This window comes from Euleptes europaea, chromosome 12 (genome assembly GCF_029931775.1).
Source record: "Euleptes europaea isolate rEulEur1 chromosome 12, rEulEur1.hap1, whole genome shotgun sequence".
NCBI lineage: Eukaryota > Metazoa > Chordata > Lepidosauria > Squamata > Sphaerodactylidae > Euleptes > Euleptes europaea.
In genome coordinates this window covers 63,016,714-63,043,020 of record NC_079323.1, presented here as the reverse complement: position 1 = coordinate 63,043,020, position 26,307 = coordinate 63,016,714, and the positions used below count along the sequence as shown (strand labels likewise).

Below are 26,307 nucleotides of genomic sequence, written 5' to 3'. Positions count from 1 at the left end.
TCTTAGGCAATCTCATTTGAAGTCACATGTGCAATCTAAAGCCATGGACTCCATTTTGTCTCTAAGGCAGGAAGGAAAACATACCTTGAGCAGAAGGATGAGCCATTGAGCAAAACATGTGGTTTGCATCAGAAAGTCCTTGGCATCTCCTAGAAATCAGGTGAAAGAAATGACCATTCTTTGCCTGGAAAACCATTATTAGTCACAGTAGACAATGCTGAGCTAGTATAAGGGATGGTGTTGTGTATAGCACATTTCAAGTAGTTTGCTTTGTGGCAATTCTATGGTAGTTTCAATATTGTGAGTTAGCAGAAATTGACTGATTTCAGCTTCAGCAAGTTCTCCACAATGGCATAGGATCCTGGAAGAGCTTGGCATCAAATCAAGATGGGCACAGATAATTGTTTTCTTTGCACATTCAAAGTTTTTTTGGATCTTGCAGAGGATTTTTTGGTCAATAAATAGTTGAACAGACAAGTGGTGTCTATTGTGTTGTACTTGTAACACAACATGAGGAAGTGCTGTCTAGTGTTTGATCATCTCTCAGTTATTTTAACATATGAGGTATCCAGAGCACAAAGAGTATTTGTCAAAAGAGAAGAGCAAGGAAAAGATGGCAATGACCAAAACTGGAGCACATCTAACATGTTCAAAGGGATCAGATGGTACAAGACAGTAGTGCTTCAAGATGAAGGTGGGGAGGTGCATTACAGAATGCTGCCCCTGCATTGAATTTCTTGAATACAGATGGCTAATCATCATATTTATTGGTTACTATCATAGATCAGGCTAGACTGACACACAGTCAAAATCATTAGCACATCTACATACAATAAAATTTCAAGCCACACAATAGGCTGATTTCAATAATGCAGTCATCACTAATAAAAGAACTTAAATAGGTGCTTCCTTGTTGAACGTACCAAGGTACAAAAGTTGGCCACCTTAAAGATGGTATCCTTAGAACAATCTGGACAGAGGAGGGAAATATAAAATTCATCAGGCTTGCCTGGAAAATTCAATAATACTGGAGTTATATATAAGTGCTGAATGTCCCTATACAGAGGGCAGTGCCGTAAAATGTCATTGAATGTTTTGACTGTGGCCAGTTGGCAGGGAGAAACACATTGAGAATATGTGTGCATCTCCTTTCCAAAAGAGGTTAAGGTGAAGCATTAAAGCAGGCCAAGGTGAAGGCTTTTTGGTATTTAGGGAAGCTATGCTAGATCCAGATCTGGTAATTTTCTAGCACCTGTAATCTGAAGAGGTATAGTACTAAGAGGAAACTATCACATGATTCTTCTGGTCTTCTGAGTTTTAAAATCTAAGATGGTCATTCCTTATTTTCTTTTTGGATGTGTGTTCCTCTGTGAAAGCAAATGCAACTGAACTTGCTTGATGTTAAATTGCCATTACAGAATATTATTTAATATAGAATGTTAAATAAAATAAGTTTGTGTTATGTGTTTGAAAGACTTCACAAAGTTCCATTGTGCCAGTAATATGTTAGAGCCTGAGCATGATTTTTGCAATAATAATGATTGCATCTTCATCTGCATTAACAGCTTTCTCTCTTCCTTCATCTGTTTCCACTCACTGAAACTTATGTTTGGGGATTTACATTACAAACTCATACCCATTTAGCAACCAGAGCTTCTTCTAAATCAACTCTTGTGCCTGTGGTTTCATAAGGGTTCATTTATCTTTTTAAGGTGCTCTTACTGCATTATGCTGACCAGGTAGGAACATGGCCCTGAGCAACTATAGAGTTCCACACTGACAGTATCTGGCAGGCCAGGTTCCACAGTCAGATCCAAAGGCCACTGGTAGGATCATCAGCAAGGTGATTCCACACTGACTTCAGCTTCATTGCAGGCTTATATAGGGAGTTCCTTTCCAGGTGATGCTGGGTCCAGCATTATTCTCATCTCGCAAGCTGAGTCAGCTGTTCTACTCATGAGGGGTAGCAGGGCCCAGATCCTGTAGTGATTCACTGGTTTCTTCTAGAGTTTCTTTAGGAGTGGGGAGGCTTCAGGCTGCCAGGTACACACTCCTGTGCCTAGTCCGGGCTTGGCCCTAGCTCTTTGCCTTCTCTGCTCCTGGGATCCTGAGGGAGAATGTGGCGGGTCCATGTTGGGTCTTCTGGCTTGAGGGCACTGCTTCCAGGACAGAGCTCAGGGGCAGGTCCTCTTTCTCTCACCCTAATGTGAGTGGTCCTTGTCATATAGCCATCACCGAAGTAGTTTAATGGCAGGGATTCTGGGCTTGAACAAAGAGCTTAGCCTAGTAAGTAACCTGGAATTGTGTGTGCTTAGGCCTTAGAGCCAAACTAGATGTGACGGCATCCCTGACTCCACGAGGACACCGCTGCCATTTTAGAAATGAAATACCTTCAGTTTACAAGTATGGCGGGCACCCAATTGGGACCACAGGTGCAGGGATAGGGAGGAGGGATTCCTGTCCCCCCATGCCATGTTCAAGAGCCAACTCTTGGTCATTTGGGCACTTGTGCATGGAGGAACAGGAGCCCCTCTCCTGCCATTCCACTGTCCTGACCAGGATTGGCTCCTGGAGCTTTTGTGAACAGCCAGAATTTCATACCTAAAATAGTAGAGACATGTCCATGGTGGACTCAAGGATGCTGTTATAGTTTGGTTCTAAGAGTTCCAAAGGGAACAATGGAGTGTGACACTGGCCCATTTAATTAACAAGCAGTGGGTTGGATCCAGAACAAAAAATTCTGTTTGCACTAGTACACTTGCCCAAGGGGAAACAGAAGAAAAAGAGCACAGTAGCTGCTTGTGCTCAAACATACTGTATCACCATTGAATTTTTGCTTGCTCATGTCATTGTCAACCAATCGTGAGGTTTTAATCAATGAATTGAGTGGCTTCTTTATTCTCAGACTGGTTCCTAAGGTACAGCACAGGTGAAGAAGGCTATTGTTGCACAAGATCTTATGTCTGTATTTCATTGTGTATATGAGCAATCTAGGACTGGAGCAGGAGATGTTACACAGGATCTTCTGCAATCCCTTCTGCCAGTGAAACTGTGCCAATAGATTTCTTTTCATATTTGCACCTTGCTGGATCCAGTCCAGTGGTAGCCTTTGAATAGACTCAATCTGGTGTAAACATTGGGTGCCTGATCATCTGCCCTTTCCCCATCAGAATAGAAGTATATTTCCCACTGCTGTAACCTCAGGTTTCAATGGCCAGCTTCTCTTGCTTAGTCTCCAGTTCTACCTATTGACCTCATGTTGGACAACAGACTGTGCTGGTCTTGATTCCAGTACAGCCAAGCTATAACAGTCTCAAAAAGATTTGGTCTAGGGCCTCCAGTGGCTTAAGTAGGGCTGTTGGGGGGGGGGAATCAGGAAAATTCAGGTTCGGGCTTAATTAGCCTTTCCCCCCCTGGGAAAACCCAAATGCCAAATTCCCCTATACCGGTAAAGGTGGGAATTCAGATTTAAATTCGGGATTCCCGAAAAATTCAGTCATTTAAACCCATTAAACCCATTTTGCGGATTTCTGCAGCTCCTGGGGGCATTTTTGCAGGTAGAGGTCCCAAGGTTTCAGGGTAGCGTGAAGGAACTCTCCTTGCAAGAACCCCCAAATTTGGTGAAGATTGCTTCAGGGGGTCTGACGTTATGGGGTCTGGAATGGGTCACCCCTCTTCCTCCATTAAAACCAATACAAATTGTTTTTAATGCATTCCTATAGAGAAAGGGGGGCAACCCCTTCCAGACCTCGTAACGTCAGACCCCCTGATCCAATCTTCACCAAACTTGGGGGTTCTTGCAAGGAGAGTCCCTTCAAGCTACCCTGATAATTTGGGACCTCTGTCTGCAAATGTGCCCCCCAGGAGCTTTGCAAAAAGAATTTCCATTGCTTATCATTGGCTTCTCCATTCAGATACATTGCAAAGATCAGATTAAAGAGTCTGAACATAGCCACTTTGCCAATGCATTTCTATGGAGGATGGGGGAGACCCCTTCCAGACCCCCATAACTCTGGACCCCCCGACCCAAACCTGGGGGTTCTTCCAAGGAGAGTCCCTTCTAGCTACCCTGAAAATATGGGACCTCTACCTGCAAAAATGCCCCCGCAGGAGCCACAGAAAGACGTTCCTGATAAAGCCAGATTTTCGGGAATGGCAAATTCGGCTTTGCCAACCTCCCAGATTTTGCTGATTTGGTAAGCCCAAACCAGAAATTTACCGAAAAGACATTTATTCGGTATTTTTTCAGTTCGGTTTTTACCGAATCAATGGCCTTAGGGTTAAGCATTTTGAATAAGCAGGGCTTGATGCTCCTATAACCAAATCTAATATTATCCTCTGTATTATTATCCCCATGTTTATTTTATGTAAAGCTATTAGTTTACTAGTTCAAATTTGTAGCAGACATGATGTGAAACATTGTCACTACTAGTACTATTATTGCGTGTCTATATTTGGTAGACATCACTCACCCACCTTAATTTCTTTCTCTCATCTTGCTTCCTTTTTGGCAACTACATTTTGCTTTAAGTTGTTGCAGGTTTAAATGCCTCCAACTAGTTCTACAGACATCTCCTTTCCATTTATGACAATGCCTAGAATCACCGCCTTTCCCAGTGAATAGCTCCAACTTTTTTTATAGTAGTGACCTTCTAGAATAAGTTTCTTTCCATTTCCTCTTTTTAGATTCATATAACAGTTATCACAACTGGCAGAATGTTCATTTTCTGAAACACCTGACATATTAATATATATTGCTAAAATGTTATTAGGTGATTAGTATTGGGTGGTAAAGTCTAAATTCTGAAACACTTCTGAGCAAACCTATCAGATATAGGAATAAATGAATAAACTCAGAGGATGTTACTATTGCCTTGGAGTACATTTTAACTCATCCATCAAATTTTATTCATCTGAATAAATACAGTTTTTCAAGATCCATTTCAAGAGAAGTGAAGAAAAATCTGATTCTGTTATGGGCTTTGGTTTGAGCAACACTGCCTGGAGGGCTCTTGACAATAAAGGAAAAGTTAGCCCTCCCTCTGTTTCTTTTCTCCTCACTTCAAATGAATGCATTGGCAGTCGGTCAGCAAAATATTTTCTACATTCATTCATTCATTCGTTCGTTCATTCATTGTGTAACTCCTTTGGTATTTATTTTGCATGAAGATTATCCAAGTCAGCCCCATCAGCTGACCAACCAAGTTGGTAGCGGCCCTTGTAAGGGCTCAGAGTCCCAAGAAGTCTAAACCTTACCAAATGATAATCTGTACATGACAAGGGAACAATAGAAATATCTTCCACTGACAGATAAACCCTTATGTTTCTGTGTTTAGTTTTACGGGAACCATATACAGTCCGTGTGGAGGACCAGAAAGCCATGAGAGGCAATGTAGCGGTCTTCAAGTGCATTATCCCCTCCTCTGTGGAGGCATACATCACTGTAGTCTCATGGGAGAAAGACACAGTCTCACTCGTCTCAGGTAGGTCTCACTCTTTCCCAGTGAGCTCCGGGGTACTTGTTCCTATATAGTTGATGTTTCCTTTAAGGAAGATATGCTGATTGTTGATAAACTGCAATGAAGCATCTCTGGGATCAGATGTGGCAAGATATTTGGAGGGGAGTTTGTTGTATTTTCAGTCTTTGGCTTTGATTTTTAAACTTTGTAGTATAACCTATGGAGTCTATGTTTGGTGCATTACACTGGTTTTTTAAATACTACTGGATTCTAAAGTTTGGATCTTTAGTAGAGTTACATGGAAGCCCAGTTGTAATGATTTAAGATTCATACAGACATCAATTTTACCAAAATTCACCACAATGCACAAGTAAACCACTTGGTAATCTAGTTTTCTGATTCCCTTCACTCGTGTGTGAAAGCCCATTTCCTGGCAAGTGTTTAAGTGGTTCTGCTTGCATGGTTCCAATAATAAGGCAGGTCTTTCCCACTGAATCAGCATCCCTGGCCTGGCAGGATGGCAACAGCCTTGCTAAACATTGTTGGACTATTTTGACCATAGGGGGAGAGCTTCAGATGTATAGTGCAATGTATGGTAAAATTGCCATCTGGATCTACTTTTCGACTGAAACTTAATTAGAATTTGGATGTCAGTGTCATAATGTTCTTTATTGGGCTGTGATTGTTATTTCATATTGAATGTTTTCTTTTAATCACAAGAGAACTTCTGAATGAAATTTAGCTTGCTTACATATGGTTCAGTTTAAATAAAGCATACAACTTGCTCCTGGATTTTAGTGTCTGTGGGGGTGTCAGCGACATCAGCAGGTAACATTTAGAATTCAGAGGAAACAGCCTCTTAATTAAATACAAGTTTCAAATTAGGGCTGTTGAAAAAAAATTCGGTATACGGATTCGGCCGAATTCGGCCCGTCTGGATTCGGGATATGCCGAAGTCCGAACTCCCCCGCTTCGGGTCTGTGCAATTCGGCGCGAATTCAAAGTTCGGGAAAAAAATTCGGCCAAATAAAGCCATTAAAAACACAACTGCGCCTTTCCGCAGCTCCAGGGGGGCATTTTTGGGGGTAGAGGTCCCAAACTTTCAGCGGAGCTTCAAAGGACCCTTCTTGCAAGACCCCTCAAGTTTTGTAAAGATTGGGTCAGGGGGGGCTGAGATATGGGCCTTGAAAGGGGTCCCCCCACCCTTAATGTGCATCTCTGAGCAGAGCTTGCCGCCCACGCACAAAGCTCCCAGCCCTGACAAACAGCTGAGCTGTGAGGAGCAAGGGCGGGGCAGGTGTGAAGAAGTTTGCAAAGCAACACAACTGCAAAGCAACACAACTGCAAAGCAACACAGCCATGCAAAGCAACACGTTTGCAATCATGCAAAGCAACACCTGACACCTGGGAGTTTGCAAACCATGGAAAGGGACAGAGACAGCTAGCTATGCATAATGAGCAGGAGGTGGTGGAATTTCCCCTTTTGCATCGGGACCAGGAAAATGCATTCTTTAAGTCACCATTTGAAAACCAGTTTTGAGCAAGCATCAAAATAGACTTAACCGATCTTATGAATGAGGGAAAACCTGAGGACACACAACTGAAGCCCCCCCTCAAACCAGGGAGAGAGAGGCTCGAAGGGGCACACACACCCCAGGCAGAACAGGCAAAAGCCCCCTTTGGCTTCCCCCCACCCACCCACAGAAACTGCTCCCTCCCCACACTCACACAGACTCTGCTTTCCCCACACACACACACACACACACAGGAGAAAAATTATAGATTAAAGCCCCCAAAGGGGTCTTACTGTGGCTGTCTTCTGTTCCATCAGGAGGGGCTGGGAGGACTGGGTAATCCAATACGATTCTATTTAAGCACAGGAGGTTTTGCCTTGGATTTGCTGCTCTGGAGATGCATACAGGATCGGGTGATCCATTCATCCCAATAGGGAAAAGGGGAAAGCCCATATCTCGGGACCCCCTGACCCAATGTTTACAAAACTTGGGGGGTCTCTTAAGAAGGCTCATCTGAAGATGCACCCCCCAAAAATGCACCCCCTGAGCCACGGAAAGAGAAAAGGCGGGAGCCCATATTTCTGCCCCCACTGAACCCATCTTTACAAAACTTGGGGGGTCTCTTAAGAAGGCTTGTCTGAAGCTATGCTGAAAGTTTGGGGGCTGCACCCCCAAAAAAGTACCCCCTGCAGCCACGGAAATAGAAAAGGGGGGAGGGAAAAGGGGTGGAGCCCATATCTCAGGACCCCTTGACCCAATGTTTACAAAACTTGGGGGGTCTCTTAAGAAGGCTCGTCTGAAGCTTCGCTGAAAGTTTGGGGTCTCTACCCCCAAAAATGTGCCCCCTGCAGCCACGGAAAGGAGCGAATGTGCACACGCACTCCCCCACGAGGATTTTTCTCCCTTTCTCTCCCCGGCCAGGCCGCACAGCAGCTGATTCCTCCAGTAGTCAATCCTGACTGATTGGCCAGAAGAAGACCCAGCTTGGCCACCAATTGGCCGGGGGAGAATGCTGCTTACTGACGGTTATGCTGCTGCGCCCCAAATTTGCCGAATTTATTCATGAACTTCCGAACTCGCTGAATTCGGCTCCCCCGCTTTCCCGCCATTTTTGAGTTCAGTTCGTCCTGAACTAAAAACTGCTGAATCAGGGGAAATTCGGCTGTTTTTCGGTTCGGGCCGAAATGAATCGACAGCCCTATTTCAAATATATTTTTCTTGCACACATGCCAAATGAGTTATACCACCGTGTCAACTGGAATTTTTTTTATTGATGGCTGAAAAGTGTGACATACTTACATTAAAAGCATGTCATAAACATCTATGAAATATGCTAACTTCAAGATATAAAATGAAAACTTTGAGAAAATGTAGTGTCTTACAAATAATATAAAACACTGCTTTTAAGCTAATGGTGTTTTGGACACCTTTGAATGTCATAACCCACCCACCCCGGGCGTGTATATGTACAGAAGATCTACTGCTGGTAGACAGATAAGTGTTGAATATTGTAACAAGAAAGCAGTATCCTAAATAAAATGTCACAGACTGTAGCAAGAATTAGGTATAACATACAGTTCAAGTAAGGGTAGAAACGGATGGAAATTAAATTGAGCATACACTCTATGAAATGCAGTATGGTATGCATTCCAAAATCATAGATGTATGTCGCTAGCAGGCCTCAAATCCAAGCCTGAAAAAGCAATGGAACCCACACCCCAGCATAGTATTCCAAATATGCCTTGTGCTATGCTAGACTGTTAAGCTCTGTTATGACATGATTAGAGACAAAATATCCCATTTTCAGATACCTGTTGTAGTCTCTGTGTGTGCCTAGTCCTGCTTTTTGGAATAGCCAGGAACAGTGGAATCCTATGGAGAATTACTGCACTCTGTGGCAATTAAGTAGCTCTGCATAGGATTGCACTGGAAATGTCATAACCATTTTCATAGAGAGAAATTAAAGCCCTGCTACAAGATTGTTCTAGCAATTGATATGATGTGAATAACACTTTTCAGCACTCAAGCTCACTGGTATACTTTTAGCCATTCTGAAATTCCCGTCAGCCAATGTGTGAAGCATGAGTTGCATCCTATCAGTAAACGCTGGGGTAAAGATGGCAAGATTAATAATTATGCTAAATATGCTATAAAGTAATCTCCAACTTGGGGAAAATATTAAGTATAAGAAGTTGTAGTCAAATCTGTTGTGCATCTTAAGGGGGTTTGTATACAAATCTGAAGAGGGGTAGCCATGCAAATAGAATTGTTATTGCAAATGTTATCTGAGTGATAAATCTGTATTTTTCTGTGGTCTGTGAGGGATATTTTCATTTGCTTTATTATAGGTGAGCCTTAGTTATTTAATTTATATAATGAAGTATATTTTTCAATTATTGCTTTCAATATTTTTAAATAGCTGTTCTGAGCTTTATTTGGAATTATATGATATACATATTTTAGATAAAACATATAGAGCAAAGGTGATGTAATGATTAAAGTGCCAGACCATGACCTGGAGACCCAGGTTCAGATCCCCATTCTGACATGAAAGCTTGTTGGGTGAACTTGGGCCAGTCACTCTTTCTCAGCCTAATCTACCTTACAGGGCAGTTGTTGTGAGGATAAAATAGAAATCGGGGAAACAATGGGGAGGAAAGCAGGGTATAAATATCTAACCCAATGTGTGCATAGTCTCACTTATTTAAAGCCCACTGAAATCTAGTATTTAGCAGTGTGTGTGTGTGTGTGTAAAGGGGCTTAGGAAAGCCACCTGACATGCTGAGCATAAGTAGTTAATTCTTATGGGGCTCCTAATTGAATAGATCAATGGTTTAATTAATAATTATATATCTTTGTGCAACAATAATTCTTTTAAAAATTAGAGATGTCAATTGGTTCAAGCAAGACAAGCAATGGAAAAATCACCTGGTAAAAGTAACCATTGTGATATCTTTATATAAATGAAACTTTGAATGTATTAATAAGATGAATTTATTGGATGCGATCACCGACACCTTCAGCGCCAGCAAATCCTAGGCCTATCTGGAAGCTGCTTGCTTGCAATAGGTGCCAACACTGCTTAAAAGTCTCAAGTGGTTTGGGAGAAAAACTGCAAGCCCCTGGTGCGCTCTTCCTGGCCAGAAGCTATTGCAATGGGTCCAGCAAGCAGAATTGGCAAATGCAGTACTTGTACCTTGGAAATAACTGACATTGGCCAGAGTGTGGCTTTCTGTGCTAGAGGGAGTCATGTCAGGGCACTGCAGCAGAACAGTGAAATGTGATGTAATTAATCAAATTATTTACATTTTTAAAAATCCTTTTGACCAAAATTTAGAGATGCATGGATGGGTATGTTATTAGGAGAGTTTTTTATTTTCCATGTAACAGCAGCTTTCCTGCATCACATCACATACTATTCCTAGATTCTCTTGGTTGCTCATTGTGACCAGGTATTCAGGTCTTCCTGGGGGAAAGGGAAGGCAAAATATGAAGTTGGCTCAAAATGCAGTAGGGTCATTCCTGGTTGCAGTGAGACAAAATTAATCTAGGGCTTGCTGACCCGAGTTGTTGCAAGATGGTTCACATCCTCTTTGGCTTTCACAACACCAGAAATATCTGGATTTCAAGTTTTAAAAAATTGGTTGGTCCACCCATACATTTTCATTGTGCAAGGAAAGTTGTGAAGCATATTAATTGCAATCACTTGAAAATTGTTCTATTGTTGAGCAATTTAATTCCAGTTCACACATTATACAAAGACAAACCTGGGTATGCCAGCAAAGGTACATTCAACAAAGAGCTGCAGCCAATCAAAGCCCTTAGGAGGCCAGGAAGGCACTGTAACGTTGTTCGGGCCCCTCGTGCCGGCGTCTGGGCAACTCACGCTGCCATTAGTGGCCCGAATGCTGGCGGGAAGGCCTGGACGCCGGTTGCCAGCCACTGCCATGGCAGCACCACCCTGGGACACCAACGGAGCCTTCCGCCAGCGTCCGAACACCATCAAAGCCTGTGCCGGCATCCCGGGAGGCATTCCCAGGGCGTTCCAGCATCCCAGAAGGCATTCCCGGGATGTTCCGGCACCGAGCTGGGGGAGGAGCTGCCATTAGATGGCCTCCTAAGCCCTTTCAAGCTGGGAACGCCCCTTTTTTATTTTTGCAAGAAATGCCACCTTTTTAGGTGGTGTATCTTGCACGGATTTTTTACGCCGCTAGGAGGCAGCGCAGCTACATTGCCTCCAAAGACCAGCGCAGGCATTCCTCTCAGGAATGCACTTTTAGTTATATTGGTGCATGTTTGCAGGCCATTTGTTTCATTTACACCAGCTTTGCTTTAGGCATTAACCTCAGAACGTAGGCTAAAGCTGTTCAGTTGGGAAGGCAGAATGAATCAAATGAAACAATGGGGGGCCCAAATAGGGAGGACATCAGCAGATAAATGAAATGAAGGAGCTTTGTAAATGGATGACAGTACTATGTGAACTTGCAGGATCCTCGTTGTGATTCTTAATAGTTTGTGAGTAGTGAGAGTGTAATAGCAAAATGGCTTCTCTTGGGAAGTGTTTGAAATGCCTTTGGGTGGCTGTACTGGAAACAAGCATTTCCCCATCATTATTTGTACTGAAGGATTCTATTAAAATGATCCATCACCTAAGGACATCCACCCCCATAACCTTAATCAAGGATTGAGGGAATGCAGACTCAAGCCAACAGGGACAATACAAAACTCACAAGTTGCTTCAGGAGATGGGGCTTCTGATGGTTCACCTCATATATTGGAATTTTCAGTTTCTTTGTGGTCCCCCCCCCCCCAATTTGGTATCCAATGTGTAAACTGAAATCTAACAATAATGAAAATTATGAGAACTTTTAAATACCAAATTGACATACTAGGGGGAAAAAGAAACTCTAAAAGATCAGAGAAGAGAAAAAATGCAGTTGTGTTATCTAGAGGTGAAACCTTTCCAACAATGTGATTTACTAGTACAGCTTAATCATTGTAGTGTGTGTTAGCTACAACTGCTGACTAAGGTATCTGGATGACTTACTGCTCAGTGCTACCATTTCTCCTCTGCCCCCAGCCACTAATCTTGGCTATGTATTTCACTCTTATTTGTCCTAGCAAGACATCTTGTAGCACACACATGGAGGGTGGGGAAAAAACAGTAAAGAAAAAGTGTTTATTGATTCTTCCCTCATTATGGAATGAATAATTAACAAAGAATTCACATTCTTTTAAGTGGTTATCACTCCCTAGGGTGAGCTGGGGAGGGTGGAAGAGGTGACTCAAGTGCTCGGATTGAGGAAATAAGTTGGCAAATAATGAATATACGGAAAGGGACAGAGAAGACAGAGTAGGTCAAAGAGTGGGAAATGCTAAGAAAGCAACAGAGCACAAGCTTTGCTGTGTACATAAAATGGGAAAAGGGGCCTCCCATCAGGCCCTTCAGGTTATTCCTTAATGGCAGTGCCAGATTTTCCAAAGCCAGGTGACCATCTTGCTGCCACCTCTTTTAGAGTCTTGTGAGCACCTAATGTACCTGGAGATTTATTAATGCAAAACAACAATTGCAACAATCATAAAATCAATTTGATAGTGTTAATGGGGAAATTTGTTGAAGATTCTCTTGGACTGGTACTTGAGGTAGGGTTGCCAGCTCTGGGTTGGGACATACCTGGAGATTTTGGGGGTGGCGTCTGAGAAGGATGGGGTTTAGGGAGGGAAGGGACTTCAGTGGTGTATAATGCCATAGAGTCCACCTTCCAAAGTGGCCATTTTCTCCAGGTGAACTGATCTCTGTCACCTGGAGATCAGTTGTAACAGTGGGAGATGTCCAGCCACCACTTGAAGGTTGGCAACCCTAACTTGAAGGCTTTCTCACACAATCCCTTGGTAGTGTACTAATTACAAGCATCACAATGCTGCTATGAAAAACTGTCAACAAGTATTGAGATTTGTGTCTGCCCTCTTCTCATGGTCTACAACCCTGTAATGGGGAAGGGGGAGGGAATCTACAGCTGGACTGATCTTTTCAATCCTGAGGTATATCCTTCATCACGGTACTCTTCTACAGTTTACAAGCAGGCTAATAAAAATCCATAGATTATGCTTTACTACAATTGCATGCCATCTTAATCTTTTATTCTCTCCATTCATTGCATGATTTCAAGTGGTAATTACTTAGTGGGGTATGCAAGTTACCAAACATTATTTTTCCGGTCCTGGTACAAACTCATAATACAAGCCACCACATGATCCTGTTCTATACATGTACTCTTATGTGTCATGAAATAAAATCTCTATTATCATTTCAGAAATTAAATAGAAACTTGATTATTTATTTCATTTATGTTCTGCTTTTCTCATTGAGACGCTAGACAGATTAGTTTAAAAAACAATGCAAAAAGGTCAGTAATTCATATAAGAAAGAATGCAAAAAAGTAAAGAATAATGAAATAATACAGTATAATACTGTCAGGCTTCTGCAAATACACGACGTTTCTGGTAATAGTACTCGAATCCAGGCAAAGCAGGGATTCAAAGATTTATTCCGAAAGTCAATGATTTCAGTAAGGAGGCAAACAAGGCTGGAATACATTACTGGGGTGGAGAGGATACATATATAGGACAGATACAATAGGGTTATGGGAACAAAGAGACAATGTAGTCGTTTCCTGCCGGTAACGACTTAAGTAAAACTTAAACAGAAACCATTAAGAGCGATCAGTGGGGGAGATGGCTGAGCTCTCGGCTTTGTGCGCGGGACCCGATATCAGATGGAAGATTTACCCGGGCGGGTCCCAATACAAATGTAAATCCCTGGCCGGAGTTTGTGTGCAAAACGAAGGGGGGGGGAAGGAGTGCATGGAGAACCCCATCTTCTTTGCGGGGAAACCATCTTGTTTGGGACCGGAGCTGTCAGAAGCCCTATCTGACAAATACATCCAATAGACAATGCAATATATTTTAAAACTTCCCATTTTCCCACAAACATTAAAAATAAAACCCTATCCCATTTTATGACCATCTGATTCCAGTATCAGAGATCACATCATGGTAACTGACTTGCAGCCTAGCAAGGCCCTCTTGAACCTACCACCAATTTTTGATGAGGTGATGTTCTCCTCTGCCCATTTTTGGACCCTGGATGCCCATTCTGGATGGGGAAGCTTGCCCATGATTACCTTCAACCATACTGGTTTTAAACATGGGTAGTTTCAAGAAAAGGAAGGCAAGTAACTGGATAAAGAAAATAACTTTCCTCACAATGTACAGTGCTGTTGCAGTTTTTCTCTTCTACACTGGTATAAGAACCTACAAGACATTCTCTGGCGGTGTACCGTCTTTTTCTTTTTAATTAAATTTTATGGGGTACAGAAATAAAACAGGGGAATAGGAAAAAAAAGGGGAAGAGTTAAGCTTCTGTTTCCAAATTTTATCAATACAGTATAGACATATTTCAGAAATCAGTTTAGTTTAAAGTACACCCTATAGTTTCTTTACGATAAAATATATAGCATTTCCTTTTTATAAACATTTCATAAGCACATACTAATGACTTCTCTAATAGTAATATGGATATCTCTTTTAAAGGCTAAAGCTAAATATATCAACTTCATATTTTATGTGTCAAGTTGGTATATTAAATACAATTAGCAAGATTAATTGATGAAGCATATCTGTCATATAATGGTTGACATTTGCACTTGAAATCATCTAAGGGTTGTCTTTTTACCAAACAGGTTAGTATTGACATCGAGGCAAAGTCAAATAATTTGTAAATCCACTCGTTTGTTGTTAGTGTACTGGCTTTTTATCGGTGGTGTTAAGTCAGCCTAGGATAAGAGGTCCAAGAGTCTCATTTGGAATAAGATATATAAGACATCTGATAGTTTGCTTACGTGGATTTAAACTGGTTTGGATTGAAATTAATACTTTTTATCTGCAGTCATCTACTATTCAGCCAGGCTACAAATCCAGTTGTTAGGTTATCCCTATCTTCAAAAGATAGCTGTTTTGTTTACCATTTTTTACACAAATGTATGTTGTATATGAAGTTTAGATCCATCCTCAGGTTAGGGCAATTTCTTTTACTCTTTCTACTCAGTAGTAGGGATGATGATGATCTGATAGGGGAATTCAGATAGGGAATTCTCTGTTGAAAATCATTCACATGAGACTTTAGTGGGTGGATACACAGCATGTGGATCTTGTTAATTGCTAAAGGGACATGTGCTATGTTGTGTTCTTATGTGTAGTTTTAGCTTTTGGGCTGCTTCCTTTCCATGGCCCAGGTAATACAGCCTGTATCACAGCGGTGGGATTTTCTTCTTCTTCAACAGAGACACTTTAACAGGATGCATAAAGGTCTTCATTTCTGTAATTCTTTCATGATGTGTAGTTAAGATGATGTTCCTTACATGATGACTGAGGCCAGTAAATTCCCTGGATTGTGATAATGTTGTTGGACGGTTACAAAGTATAGCATTCTGTGTTCCTGATGATTCCTCAGATTCTAATCTGACCCAGGAAGATGCATCAAAAGTGCTGACAGACTTGGAATGAGGAATAAAACTGATGCACTTGCTCATTCATTTTAATGACAGCCTGCCTTGCTGCTCAAAAGCCATTATGCAGTAAAGCTTTTGTCTATGTATGTGGTTTAGTTGTGTGGATTTTACAGTGGCTAAGAGCAGAAACTTCCATTCTGAATAATGTCTAACCTGTGTTTTATTTTGATAAGAAGAGACATTGACATTTTGGATTAAATTTGAAAAGGTATTGTCTATGAAGTTGATTGAAAAGTTTAATGAATCAAAATAGAACAAAATTACAAGAGGTTGCAGAATTGATTCATGTAGATAAACCATCAGGGTTTTGAAAAATGTCTATTTATTTAAAATGCAGCATGGGAGTGTTGCAAAAGAATAATGTTCTCTTGAGAATTTTAGTGCTAGCTTGTATGCATGACAGCATAACTCATAAAATTTTCTTTGATTTCCCTAAACATACATGGCTATGAACTTACACAACTAGTTAATATCAAAATTGTGGAAAGTGCATACTGGAAACTGCATTTGGTATAGACCTTTTTTTTAAAAAAAAAAATTATGTTTGTCTATGCTGTTCATCACTCTTGAAAAGTCTAAATGTATCCTGGAAACCTTTAGAATTAATTCTCTTTCTCTGCAAATATGTAATTGAAATGATGGCAAATACAGCATTTCTGGATTGACTCAGGGCAGATACCAATGGCACTAGCCAGTTAATTCTAGAAATTAACCTAGGTTTTGCCTAGCCATGTTTTCCCCCCCTGCTTATTAGGTGTGTACAAGATTTGGAACTGGGTCACAGCATCTATTGAGGTCATATGGTAAAATATAGCCAAAGAGAGTTGTCGTTGCTGATTCAGTGATGGTTTTAGATCAAGATCAGCTAAAATAGTAATTTTCTATAATGCACAAAAGACTGCATTTTTTTAAAGCAAAATGGCGTAACCATTATCCCCCCCAAAAGAAACCATTAGGTTTGTTAGATTAACATTTAACCTGTCATATATCAAAGCAGTTAAAACTTCACTTTGTACTTTCTGACATGGATGCCCAGGAGCTATTTTACACTGGCTACTGATTACCAGTGGAGGTGTGGTTTCTAACAGAACCCCACCTCCTTGACCATTTGACTACAATAAAAATATATATATTGTACTCCAACTGCCAGTAATTTAACAATTCCACTAATTTGCACTTTTTAGGATACATATTCTTTGCTTCATTTCTGCCGCCTTTGAAGCAAGCGTGTGTATGCGTGCATGTGTGTTTTATCAGGCACTCAAATGCTATTAATGTCGAACCAGTAGAAATGTTTACCGCGGGCCAGAGAGACCAACATGATGCCAGAATTTCAGCTGACAGATGAGTGTGATCCATACAGACCTGTCAACAAAAGCAGGTCAGCAGGACTGAGCAACGGGAAAAAAATCAATAATTCTTTGAATTAATCATGTGGCTGCCAGAGAGAATTATGGGGGCATGAAATGAAGTATGTAAGTATACAGCCATGGTACCTATTGCTGTCTCTTTTTTTCTGATCAGGTTTCTTTCTTTCTTTCTTCTTGATCTTGCTTTATCCCCCCCCCCTTCCATATTTTAGGGGAATCCCGTTTGTGCTACATGTTCATTTGACATTCACCATCTATTAAAAGCAAATGGTTAAATGAATTGTAGAAAGAAAAAACGACATTACGTTCCTTGAAGTGCTTTTTTTGTGTGTGTGAATTGTTGGCACAGTGGTTATGAATTAATATGGGAACTGGGCTGAAGCAATTAGTGCCTCATTGCACAAAAGTTAAAAAATTCATGCTGATGTCTCAGGTGAGCCACTGTCCTGGCATCTAATTGAGCACTTCTGCAGAATCGCAGTAGCCCTTGTGAGTAAAGGAAAATCTACACCTATGTGTTTGTGTTGACCTAGCTTCTTTGTCTGTCTGCCCTCCTCTCCTCTCAGCTGTGGATGACAGGTAGAAGACTCCAATATCTTAGTATTAAATGTGAAACATTAGAATATCTGCTGTCTACACAACCCAAGGCAATCAGAAGTGACAATTAAACCTAAAAGGAAAGTAGAAACACAAAAGAATGCACGACAAGTGGGATGTATGAATGGTATAGTGTTAATTCTGAGATGAGAATCACATTTGCCAGTGTACTTCCTACAATTAATTTTCAAGGGGCTTGTACAAACAGCAATTTTTCTGGACTATTAGTAGGAAGTAGGGGTGTGCACCATTTGGTGGGGGATCGGGTTTAATAGACTGGGAATTTTTGGAAAAATCCGTAAAAAGCCAAATCCCCATACTGGCTTTTTTCAGATATTCGAAATTTGTTTGGTCTATTAAACTCCCAAAATTCCAGCCATCGTTCAGCTCTGCGCTGCTGCCACCTCCACAATCCAGCCAGCCAACAGGTAAGTGAGGAGGAGAGGGAGGGATGGGGAGAAGGAATCCCCTCCAGGTTTTTTTTTAAAAAAATGGTGGTGGGGCCGAAGCAGCCTGAATAATGCCCCCCCAAATCTGCATTATTCAGGATCTGCTTTTTGGCTCCCTTAAATCACTGCTATTTCCGGGGTGTGTGTGTGTCAATTTTGCCAAATGCACACCCTAGCTGGAAGTCCTCCCCCCTCTAGTGTTACACTGGTACTAGACTCAGTTCTACATTAGTAAATTGTGAACTGTGCAAACATAATTGGAGGTGGGAAGAATCCCTGCTGCCAGGAGAGGGGCTTGCTAAAAGGGTGGTTATGTTAAGGGAATGCCTCTTTCCTACTTCAGGAAAACCTTAATGAAGTATGTGCTCTAGTGAAGGAGGCAGATGATGTATTCTTCAGAGAAAACCAATTTTTTGTGTATTTTTGTTTAATAATGGAGATAGTTCTTGAAATGACTGCTGAAAGGAGGTGGAGAGTCTTCCCCCCCCCCTCCATTTTGGCACTGGTCATAAACAAATATAGGAAAAAATATGGTATAAAAATATAAATTATACAGTTACATTATGAGATATCATTGTTTTTATTGAATGCCATAGACAAAGCTTTTGCCACTGCAAGAGTCACATGAGGATCAACATCAATCCCCACCTTTGGAGTGGGAGATCCATTTTTGAATGTACATTGTGATCCACTTATCTCGAGCAGTAGCATATTTGCTGCAGTGAATAAAGAAATGCAAATTTTTCTGATTTTCCAGATTTACAATCACAAAGTCTTTCAGAGAAAGGGACCCCTGAAAATCTGCCTGATAGTTCCCCTAGTGGTAGCACATTTAATCTTGCTTTGGCAAAAAGAGAACCAGTATTTAGGGACTGTTAAGAGCTTACAATATGCCCAGTAAGGTCTTTGGGACCGAAAGACTCAAATAATACAAGGAGCAAACCCTCCGGGCTCTGCAGCACATGCTCCCTTTGTTAAAATGCAGCACACTAGATTTAATCAGCTTACATAAAGAGGTATATTCCATATTCTTAAGAGAGGCAAGAGGAAAACCCAACTTCTGTAACTTACTCTCAACTAAATATTGTCGAAGGCTTTCACGGTCAGAGTTCATTGGTTCTTGTAGGTTATCCGGGCTGTGTGACCGTGGTCTTGGTATTTTCTTTCCTGACGTTTCGCCAGCAGCTGTGGCAGGCATCTTCAGAGGAGTAACACTGAAGGACAGTGTCTCTCAGTGTCAAGTGTGTAGGAAGAGTAATATATAGTCAGAAAGGGGGGGGGTTGAGCGGAATCATTGTCCTGCAAAAAGTATCAAAGGTAATGTGCTAATCATTGTCCTGTAAATACTCTCAACTAACTCTGCCCATGTGTTTCAAAAACCATCATTAGCAAGATTATGCAAATAACACCCTTCTGGAGAATAAAAAGATTTCTAATCTAAAAAGGAATGGTGTTATCCATGCTTTAGCGTCCAAGGATGGTTGCAGGACCAGAAACACAAATTGCCAGATTTGATATTGAGCCCAGGAAAGAAACTAAAGGGGAATCATAATGATCATTTACCTTGGCTGTTGCCAGGGGTACACCATATAGTAATGGAACAACCTTTGTCAGAAAAGCCCAAATGGCAGCTGGTAAATAACTGCCTCCTGAAGTCTGAAAAAATTGTAAAAGGGCTGAAGAGTGCACTGAGGCTAATTTCTTGGTGGTATTAGTGTGAATTGTCCATAACATGTTGTAAGATAAAAGAATACCCAGATAACGAAATGTATTCACCTGTTCAATTGAGTGACAATTCACAGACCCAGTCTAAACGGTGTGGTGGAGAACCTTTAGAAACACTATAACTTTGGTCTTTATTTATCCTTGGTTGAAATAGCCATAAATACAGGGAATGAGGATATCATCATCTATATATCTTTTTTTCAAGTGTGGCCCCCATCTGCAGTTATCTAAATATACAAATTGGGTCCATGCTGACAGAAAGGAGATTTTCCTCCAAACTTGGAGGACCCCCCAGGTTTGTAGAAAAACCTTAACACTTTAAAAATACATTTGGGAGTGTGTGGTTAAAACCCGCGAAACAAAAATGTTTTATGTGCAGGCGCAGAGTACTTCCTGTTGGACAGACTTCCAGGGGCTTTGCAGCTGGTATGGTGGCTCCTGGGGAGCCTGATGCAGCTGTTGCAGCTCTCGATGATCAGGCCACGGCTGTGGCTCCCAGGAACTCTGCAGCCAACTTGGAGGCACCCAAGGGCCCTGTGGTTGGTGTGGTGGCCCCCACAGGCCCTGCTGCAGTTGCAGTGGCTCTCACAGCCATTGCAACTCCCAAGGTGGGATTAAGAAAAGGGAGGGTGGATATTGTCTGAGGAAGGGGGATAGAAAGAGAAAGCAGAGAGGGGAGACTGTCTGAGGGAAGGGGACAGAAAGCGAGGAGAAAGGGAGAGAAAGAGAGGAGCAAAAGAGAGGGGGAGGTTGAGAAGGGGTGGAGGAAAGAGAGGGAGACACTGGCCATTTATTCATGGAAGGTTTTGCAATGGATTTGCCACTCTTTAGATTCACTTTTCCCCCATCCATATTCTCAAAACTCAACAATAAGCTGCCATGCAGAACTTCCGGTTTGGCAAGATGGCGGAGTGACCGCACCTTCTGGGAGCGGGTGTGAAATTACCTGTATTGTGGCTAATAACTATACATTTTAGCCCTGGGTCAGAAGAATTTCAGAAGAACTTCTTCAAGAAGCCCATCTCTCAACAGAGAGGAGGAACGTCGCAACTCTCCAAGGGTTTTTTTGGACGTACCAATCAGGCAACTTCAGGCAAGTCCTGTTTAACTCCGACCTCCCAACCGCCCCCCCATTTCCCCCCTCCTTTTCCTTTTTTTTCTCTCTCTTTCCCTTTCCCTTTCTCTATAACAATAATAATATCCCCTAAGCAAACAGAAAGCAAAGATAAATTAGATATTAAACTGATAAGAACGCCACTAACTTTGTGTTTTGTTTTTGGTTTCCGAGGAACTCCCCGGGAGAGAACGGTGGTCGGCGTGGAGCGGGGACCGCGGCGTGGATTCCCGAGGCGGCTGCACTCGGTGGTGGCGAGGATTGAGGCGTCTGAGGTCGGCTGGAGGCAGGGTCGACGGCGTGGAATCCCGGGGCTGCAACGGTAGCAACGGTGAGGACGGGCAAGATCGGCCTCGGGGAAACGGAGGCAGCGGCGGCGGCGAGGTTCGCAGCGGCGGAGACGGCGGCAGCGGCAGAGACGGCGGCGGCAATTTCGGAGGCGCCTTTTGCCGATTGAGTGGGGAGGCTTCAGTGTTCAGCTCAGGGGAGAGATGCTCAGAGGGACTGGGGGCCAAGGGGGCCTCAGCCAGAAAGACGACTGAACGGGCATGCCTCCCTAAAACTGAAACACCCGGAAACGTGTAACTCTAAACCTAAATAGAAAACTACACTTCCCAGAAGGCTTTGCAGGCAAATCGGGTACAGTCTTAAGAAGCATAAACTGTAAAAATTTGTGCAGCTTAGCAGAATCTGGTGGCTTTTGTAGTGGGGGAAAAAAACTTGGTAAGCTTTACAAATGTATGCCTAAATAATACATTGGTAAGAAAATCAAAGTAACCATATTGAATTAATTGGATAAACTAATTGGTATAAATTAACTTCTACAACTTGTTTGGTGTGGATAACATTTGGGTATTTAAATAAGGTCAAATAACTGCTGGTTTTAAAGCTATCTACTACTATAGATACTAACTGTTTATGTCAGGTACTTATTCAGAGTTGCAAACTAGAAGAAAAACATATAGATACGATTTAATGAAGAAAAACAGAAAAACAGAAAAAAATAGCAATTCAAATCAAAGGAAAAATCCTGAGGACGAGGAGAAGGAAGAAGAAATACAAAACCTAGAAGAAACTGTAAGTCTTCAACCACAGCAAAAGAGTGCTAATCAGACACAAGTCAACATGGAGAAGGCTTTGGAAAAATTAGCCAATCAACTAACGGCCTTAACAAACCAACTATCAGGAACAGAAGAAAGATTACAGGCGAAAGTAGATCAAATAAATACTAAGATGGATAAAGTAAACAATGAATTAGAAAGGCTTACAAAGGAATGTAACTCTGTCAGAAAAGATGTGTTAAATGTCCAGATGGAAATGAAAACTGTTAAACAAGAACTGGTTACAGGATTCCAAGATATAAAACAGAAAATAGAGGAGAACACTAAAGATATTCTGGATAATAGAGAGAATATAAAAAAAATTAAAGAGAGACAAACTAGAACGGAGAGATTACAAGTAGAGCATAATACATGGAAAGAGGACACTGAAAATAGACTAGCTTCAACAGAAATGCAGGCTAGAGAGAATAATCTCCGTTTTCAAAAAGTCCCAGAAGACACGGTACAAGAAAAGCTAGAAGAAGATATGACTCAACTGCTGGCCACATATCTTGAAATCGACGAAGAAGCCATCAATATTAGAGAAATATACCGGGTCAACTCTAAATATGCCTCAACAAGAAAACTCTCAAGAGAAATCTTAATAAAATTCGCCGACAAAAGAATAAAAGAGGACATTCTAAATAAGCAAAGAGAAGAACCACTATTTTGCAAAGGAAAGGAAATACAGATCTTCCCAGATCTGCCGTTCTCAGTTAGGAAAAAAAGGCGTGACTTTGACTCTCTACGTAAGGTACTACGTGATTTGGAGATAAGGTATAGATGGTTTGGCCCATACTTTTTAAGTGTTCTTCTCCCAACAGGTAGGACACTAATACGAAATCTACAAGAAGCAGAAGAATTAGAAGTAGAACTCAAACTGAGGAAAAAGAAAAGAAATGATAGACCTGACAGGTCAAGCCCACCTCGATATGACGATAAAAATACCTCGGTAAACCAAGAAGGCCTATTGGACGAGGCTGCAGCTTATAAATAAAAAAACATCTTAATGGAAGGCCTAGAAATATTATCCATTAATATAAACGGCCTGAACACGGCACAAAAAAGAAAGAAGACCTTTCACGCACTTTCCAAATACAAAGCCAATATAATTTGTCTCCAAGAAACGCACATTAAAAGAAAATACAACTATTTATTAAATGACAAACGTCTTGGTACAGTATATGCATCCTCAGCGCCGGAAAAAAAAGGTGGTATAGCAATATACATCAGAGATCCTACCATTAAAGTGCTGGAAATAACAAAAGATACCAAAGGCAGACAGTTAATACTTAAATTACAACTCCCAACTGGAGAAATAAAATTACTAACTTCTATATATGCGCCCCTGACTGCAAAAGAAAAATTCTTTACAGATCTTTTTTTAACCTTAGAAGAACAACTAGAACATGAGATTATCATTATTGGGGATATGAATGGAGTGTTGGATGGTAAATTGGATAGATCTACAAATCAAAAAAGTGGCAAATTACCAAAAAATGTTAAATTAAGTATGCAACGTCTTAATTTGAAAGATGTTTGGAGAATAAAAAATCCAAACACCAAAGATTATACATTTTATTCGGATAGACATAGGTCCTACTCGAGGATTGATATGTGCTGGATCTCGACTACCTTGATGAAAAACTTAGAACATGTCAAAATACTACCCCGGACCTTGTCAGATCATAACCCAATACTAATAAAATGGCAAAAAAAGATGAAAACAACATTTAGATGGAGATTAGGGGACTCGTTCTTCAACAAGAAGACAGATATTAACGTATGCCGTTCAGAACTTAAGGAATTTCTACTGAGGAATAGAACCCCAAACATGAGTCAAGCGACGATATGGGACTGCTCGAAAGCTTATATGAGAGGTATTTTTATCTCCATAAATGCAAAAAACAAAAAAGAGAGGGATAAATATTTGTTAGATCTACAGACTAAACTTGCACATCTAGAAAAAACGCATCAACAGTCAGTAAAAAAATCCTGAAAGAGATTAAAAGGACAAGACACGAAATTGAGCTACTTTATATGGATGAAATGGCAAAAAAACTAAAATTTATAAAACAAAAACAATTTGCATACGCAAACAAACCGGGTAAATATCTGGCGTCTATGATTAAAACAGAAAAACAGAAAAGAACGATAATTTCAGCAAAAACAAATGGGCGGATAACACATAAAGAAGAGGAGATAGCACAATGTTTCCTAGATTACTTTAAAGGTCTCTATAAGAAACAATCACAAGATGAACAAACTGAAGATATAAAAAAATATATTCAACAGAACCATTTAAACCAACTCCCTGATGAGGATATAACTTTCTTAAATCAAGATATCACAATAGAAGAAGTTCAACAGGCAATTAGGAAATTAAATAGTGGGAAAACACCTGGACCAGATGGGCTCACAGCTATGTATTACAAATCGTTCATAGAAGAAGAAGCGCCAATATTGGTAGATGTGATGAATGAAATATACAAAAAAAATAAAGTCCCTGATACATGGAAAGAAGCCTATATAACTCTAATTCCAAAAGAAGGAACAGATTCAACGTTACCCTCCTCGTACAGACCAATATCTCTGCTCAACACAGATTATAAAATATTTACTACAATAATCGCGCAAAGATTGCTAGCCAACACTGATACGCTGATCCACTCAGACCAGACAGGATTTATACCCAAACGGCATATGTCAGAGAATATTAGATTTCTGATCAATGCAAGAGAACTGGTAAAACGTAGAAAAGAAAAATTGGCATTTATTTTTGTTGACGCAGAAAAAGCTTTCGATAATATCTCGTGGAAATTTATAAAGCAAGTGATTTATAGCATTAGTAAAGAAGGTAACCTTTTCCAATGGATCTCCAGCATATATACAGACCAACACGCTAAGCTTTTAATAAATGGAACATTAACAAAAGATATAAAAATAGAGAAAGGGACTAGACAAGGATGTCCTCTATTCCCACTGCTATTTAATTTAACGCTGGAAATATTAGCAAATAAAATTAGGACGAATCAGAAAATAGTTGGCTTACAAACGCAAGGAGAGAATTTAAAATAAGAGCGTATGCAGATGACGTTCTGTTAACAATTGCACATCCAGAGACCGGTATTAAAGAACTTATGAACAATATCCAAGTATACGGAGAACTGGCGGGTTATAAACTTAATAAAACCAAAACAAAAATATTTTTGGAACATACCACCAAGGTAGAAGAATCAATTATAACTGCTATTTCAGGATGCACGATATCATCTAAACCAATAAAATATTTAGGAATACTCTTCCTAAAAGAGAATCAAGAGCTGTTTGCATCTAATTATCAAGCGGTGTGGAACAATATTGAACGCGACCTACAAATTTGGACTAAACTAAAAATTTCTTGGCTGGGAAAAATAGCTATAGTTAAAATGAATGTTCTCCCAAGATTAAACTTCTTGTTCCAAATGATACCTATTAAAATTTCAGATAAGATATTAACATCGTGGCAATGAAAAATCAATCAATTTGTATGGGACAAAAAGCGCCCACGGATAAAATTTAAAATAATGACAGTTGAAAAGAAAAGAGGGGGAATGTCGCTTCCAAACTTAACAATATATCACCGAGCAGCATCGTTGGTTTGGCTTAAAGATTGGATCATGCAGACCAATGAAAGAAGTGTTAAACTGGAACTGGCAAGCTTACAATGTGGAGCTCATTATCTGCTATGGGGGAAGAACTGGAGAAAAAGTTTAGAAGAAATTGCAGGTCACCCAGTTATAGAAAACATGATAACAGTGTGGCAAAAACTTAAACCAAGACTAAGTTCCAATGGATCCTTGTTGATGGCACCTTTTAATGTCTTCGGCTCGGTAATGGACAGGAAAAACTATGGAACAATACAATATCAGGACTTGGTGAAAACAGACGGATCATTAAAAACACTAGATGAAATACAAGTTAGTCATCTGCAGATGCCATGGCTAACTTATCATCAGTTAGTTTCAAGATTCCAGCAAGACTGTCTAACTCGGGGGGTACTGAAAATAAAAACAGAATTTGAACAGTTGTTATGTAAACCAACGCAACATTTACTAGGTAAAATCTACAAACTTTTGGTGACATATGATACAGAAGACGAGCAAGTGATGGCGTGCCAAATCAAATGGATGGAGAACCTGAACGAGATCATAACGGTTGATGAATGGGAACAACTATATCGTAAGAATCTCAAATTTACGTTATGCCAAGGGATCCATGAAAACTGGCTGAAAATGCTACATAGGTGGTACCTTACGCCAAGTGACATTCAAAATATGAACAATCTGTCATCTGGCGTATGTTGGAAATGTAGTAAAACTAGGGGCACGTTCTATCACTGTTGGTGGACATGCGAAGTAGTCCAGAAA

General features: G+C 40.7%; 1 protein-coding gene across 2 annotated transcripts in view; it reads left to right on the top strand.

Annotated features, from left to right (window-relative positions):
* Positions 1–26,307, top strand: part of DSCAM (DS cell adhesion molecule) — a 439,612-nt gene that overhangs the window by 898 nt on the left and 412,407 nt on the right. For both annotated transcript variants that reach the window (XM_056858130.1, XM_056858129.1), the window contains exon 2: positions 5,337–5,483. In XM_056858130.1, the coding sequence (XP_056714108.1) occupies positions 5,381–5,483 (103 nt within the window). In that variant the 5' untranslated portion in view covers positions 5,337–5,380. The remainder of the gene's footprint in view (positions 1–5,336; positions 5,484–26,307) is intronic.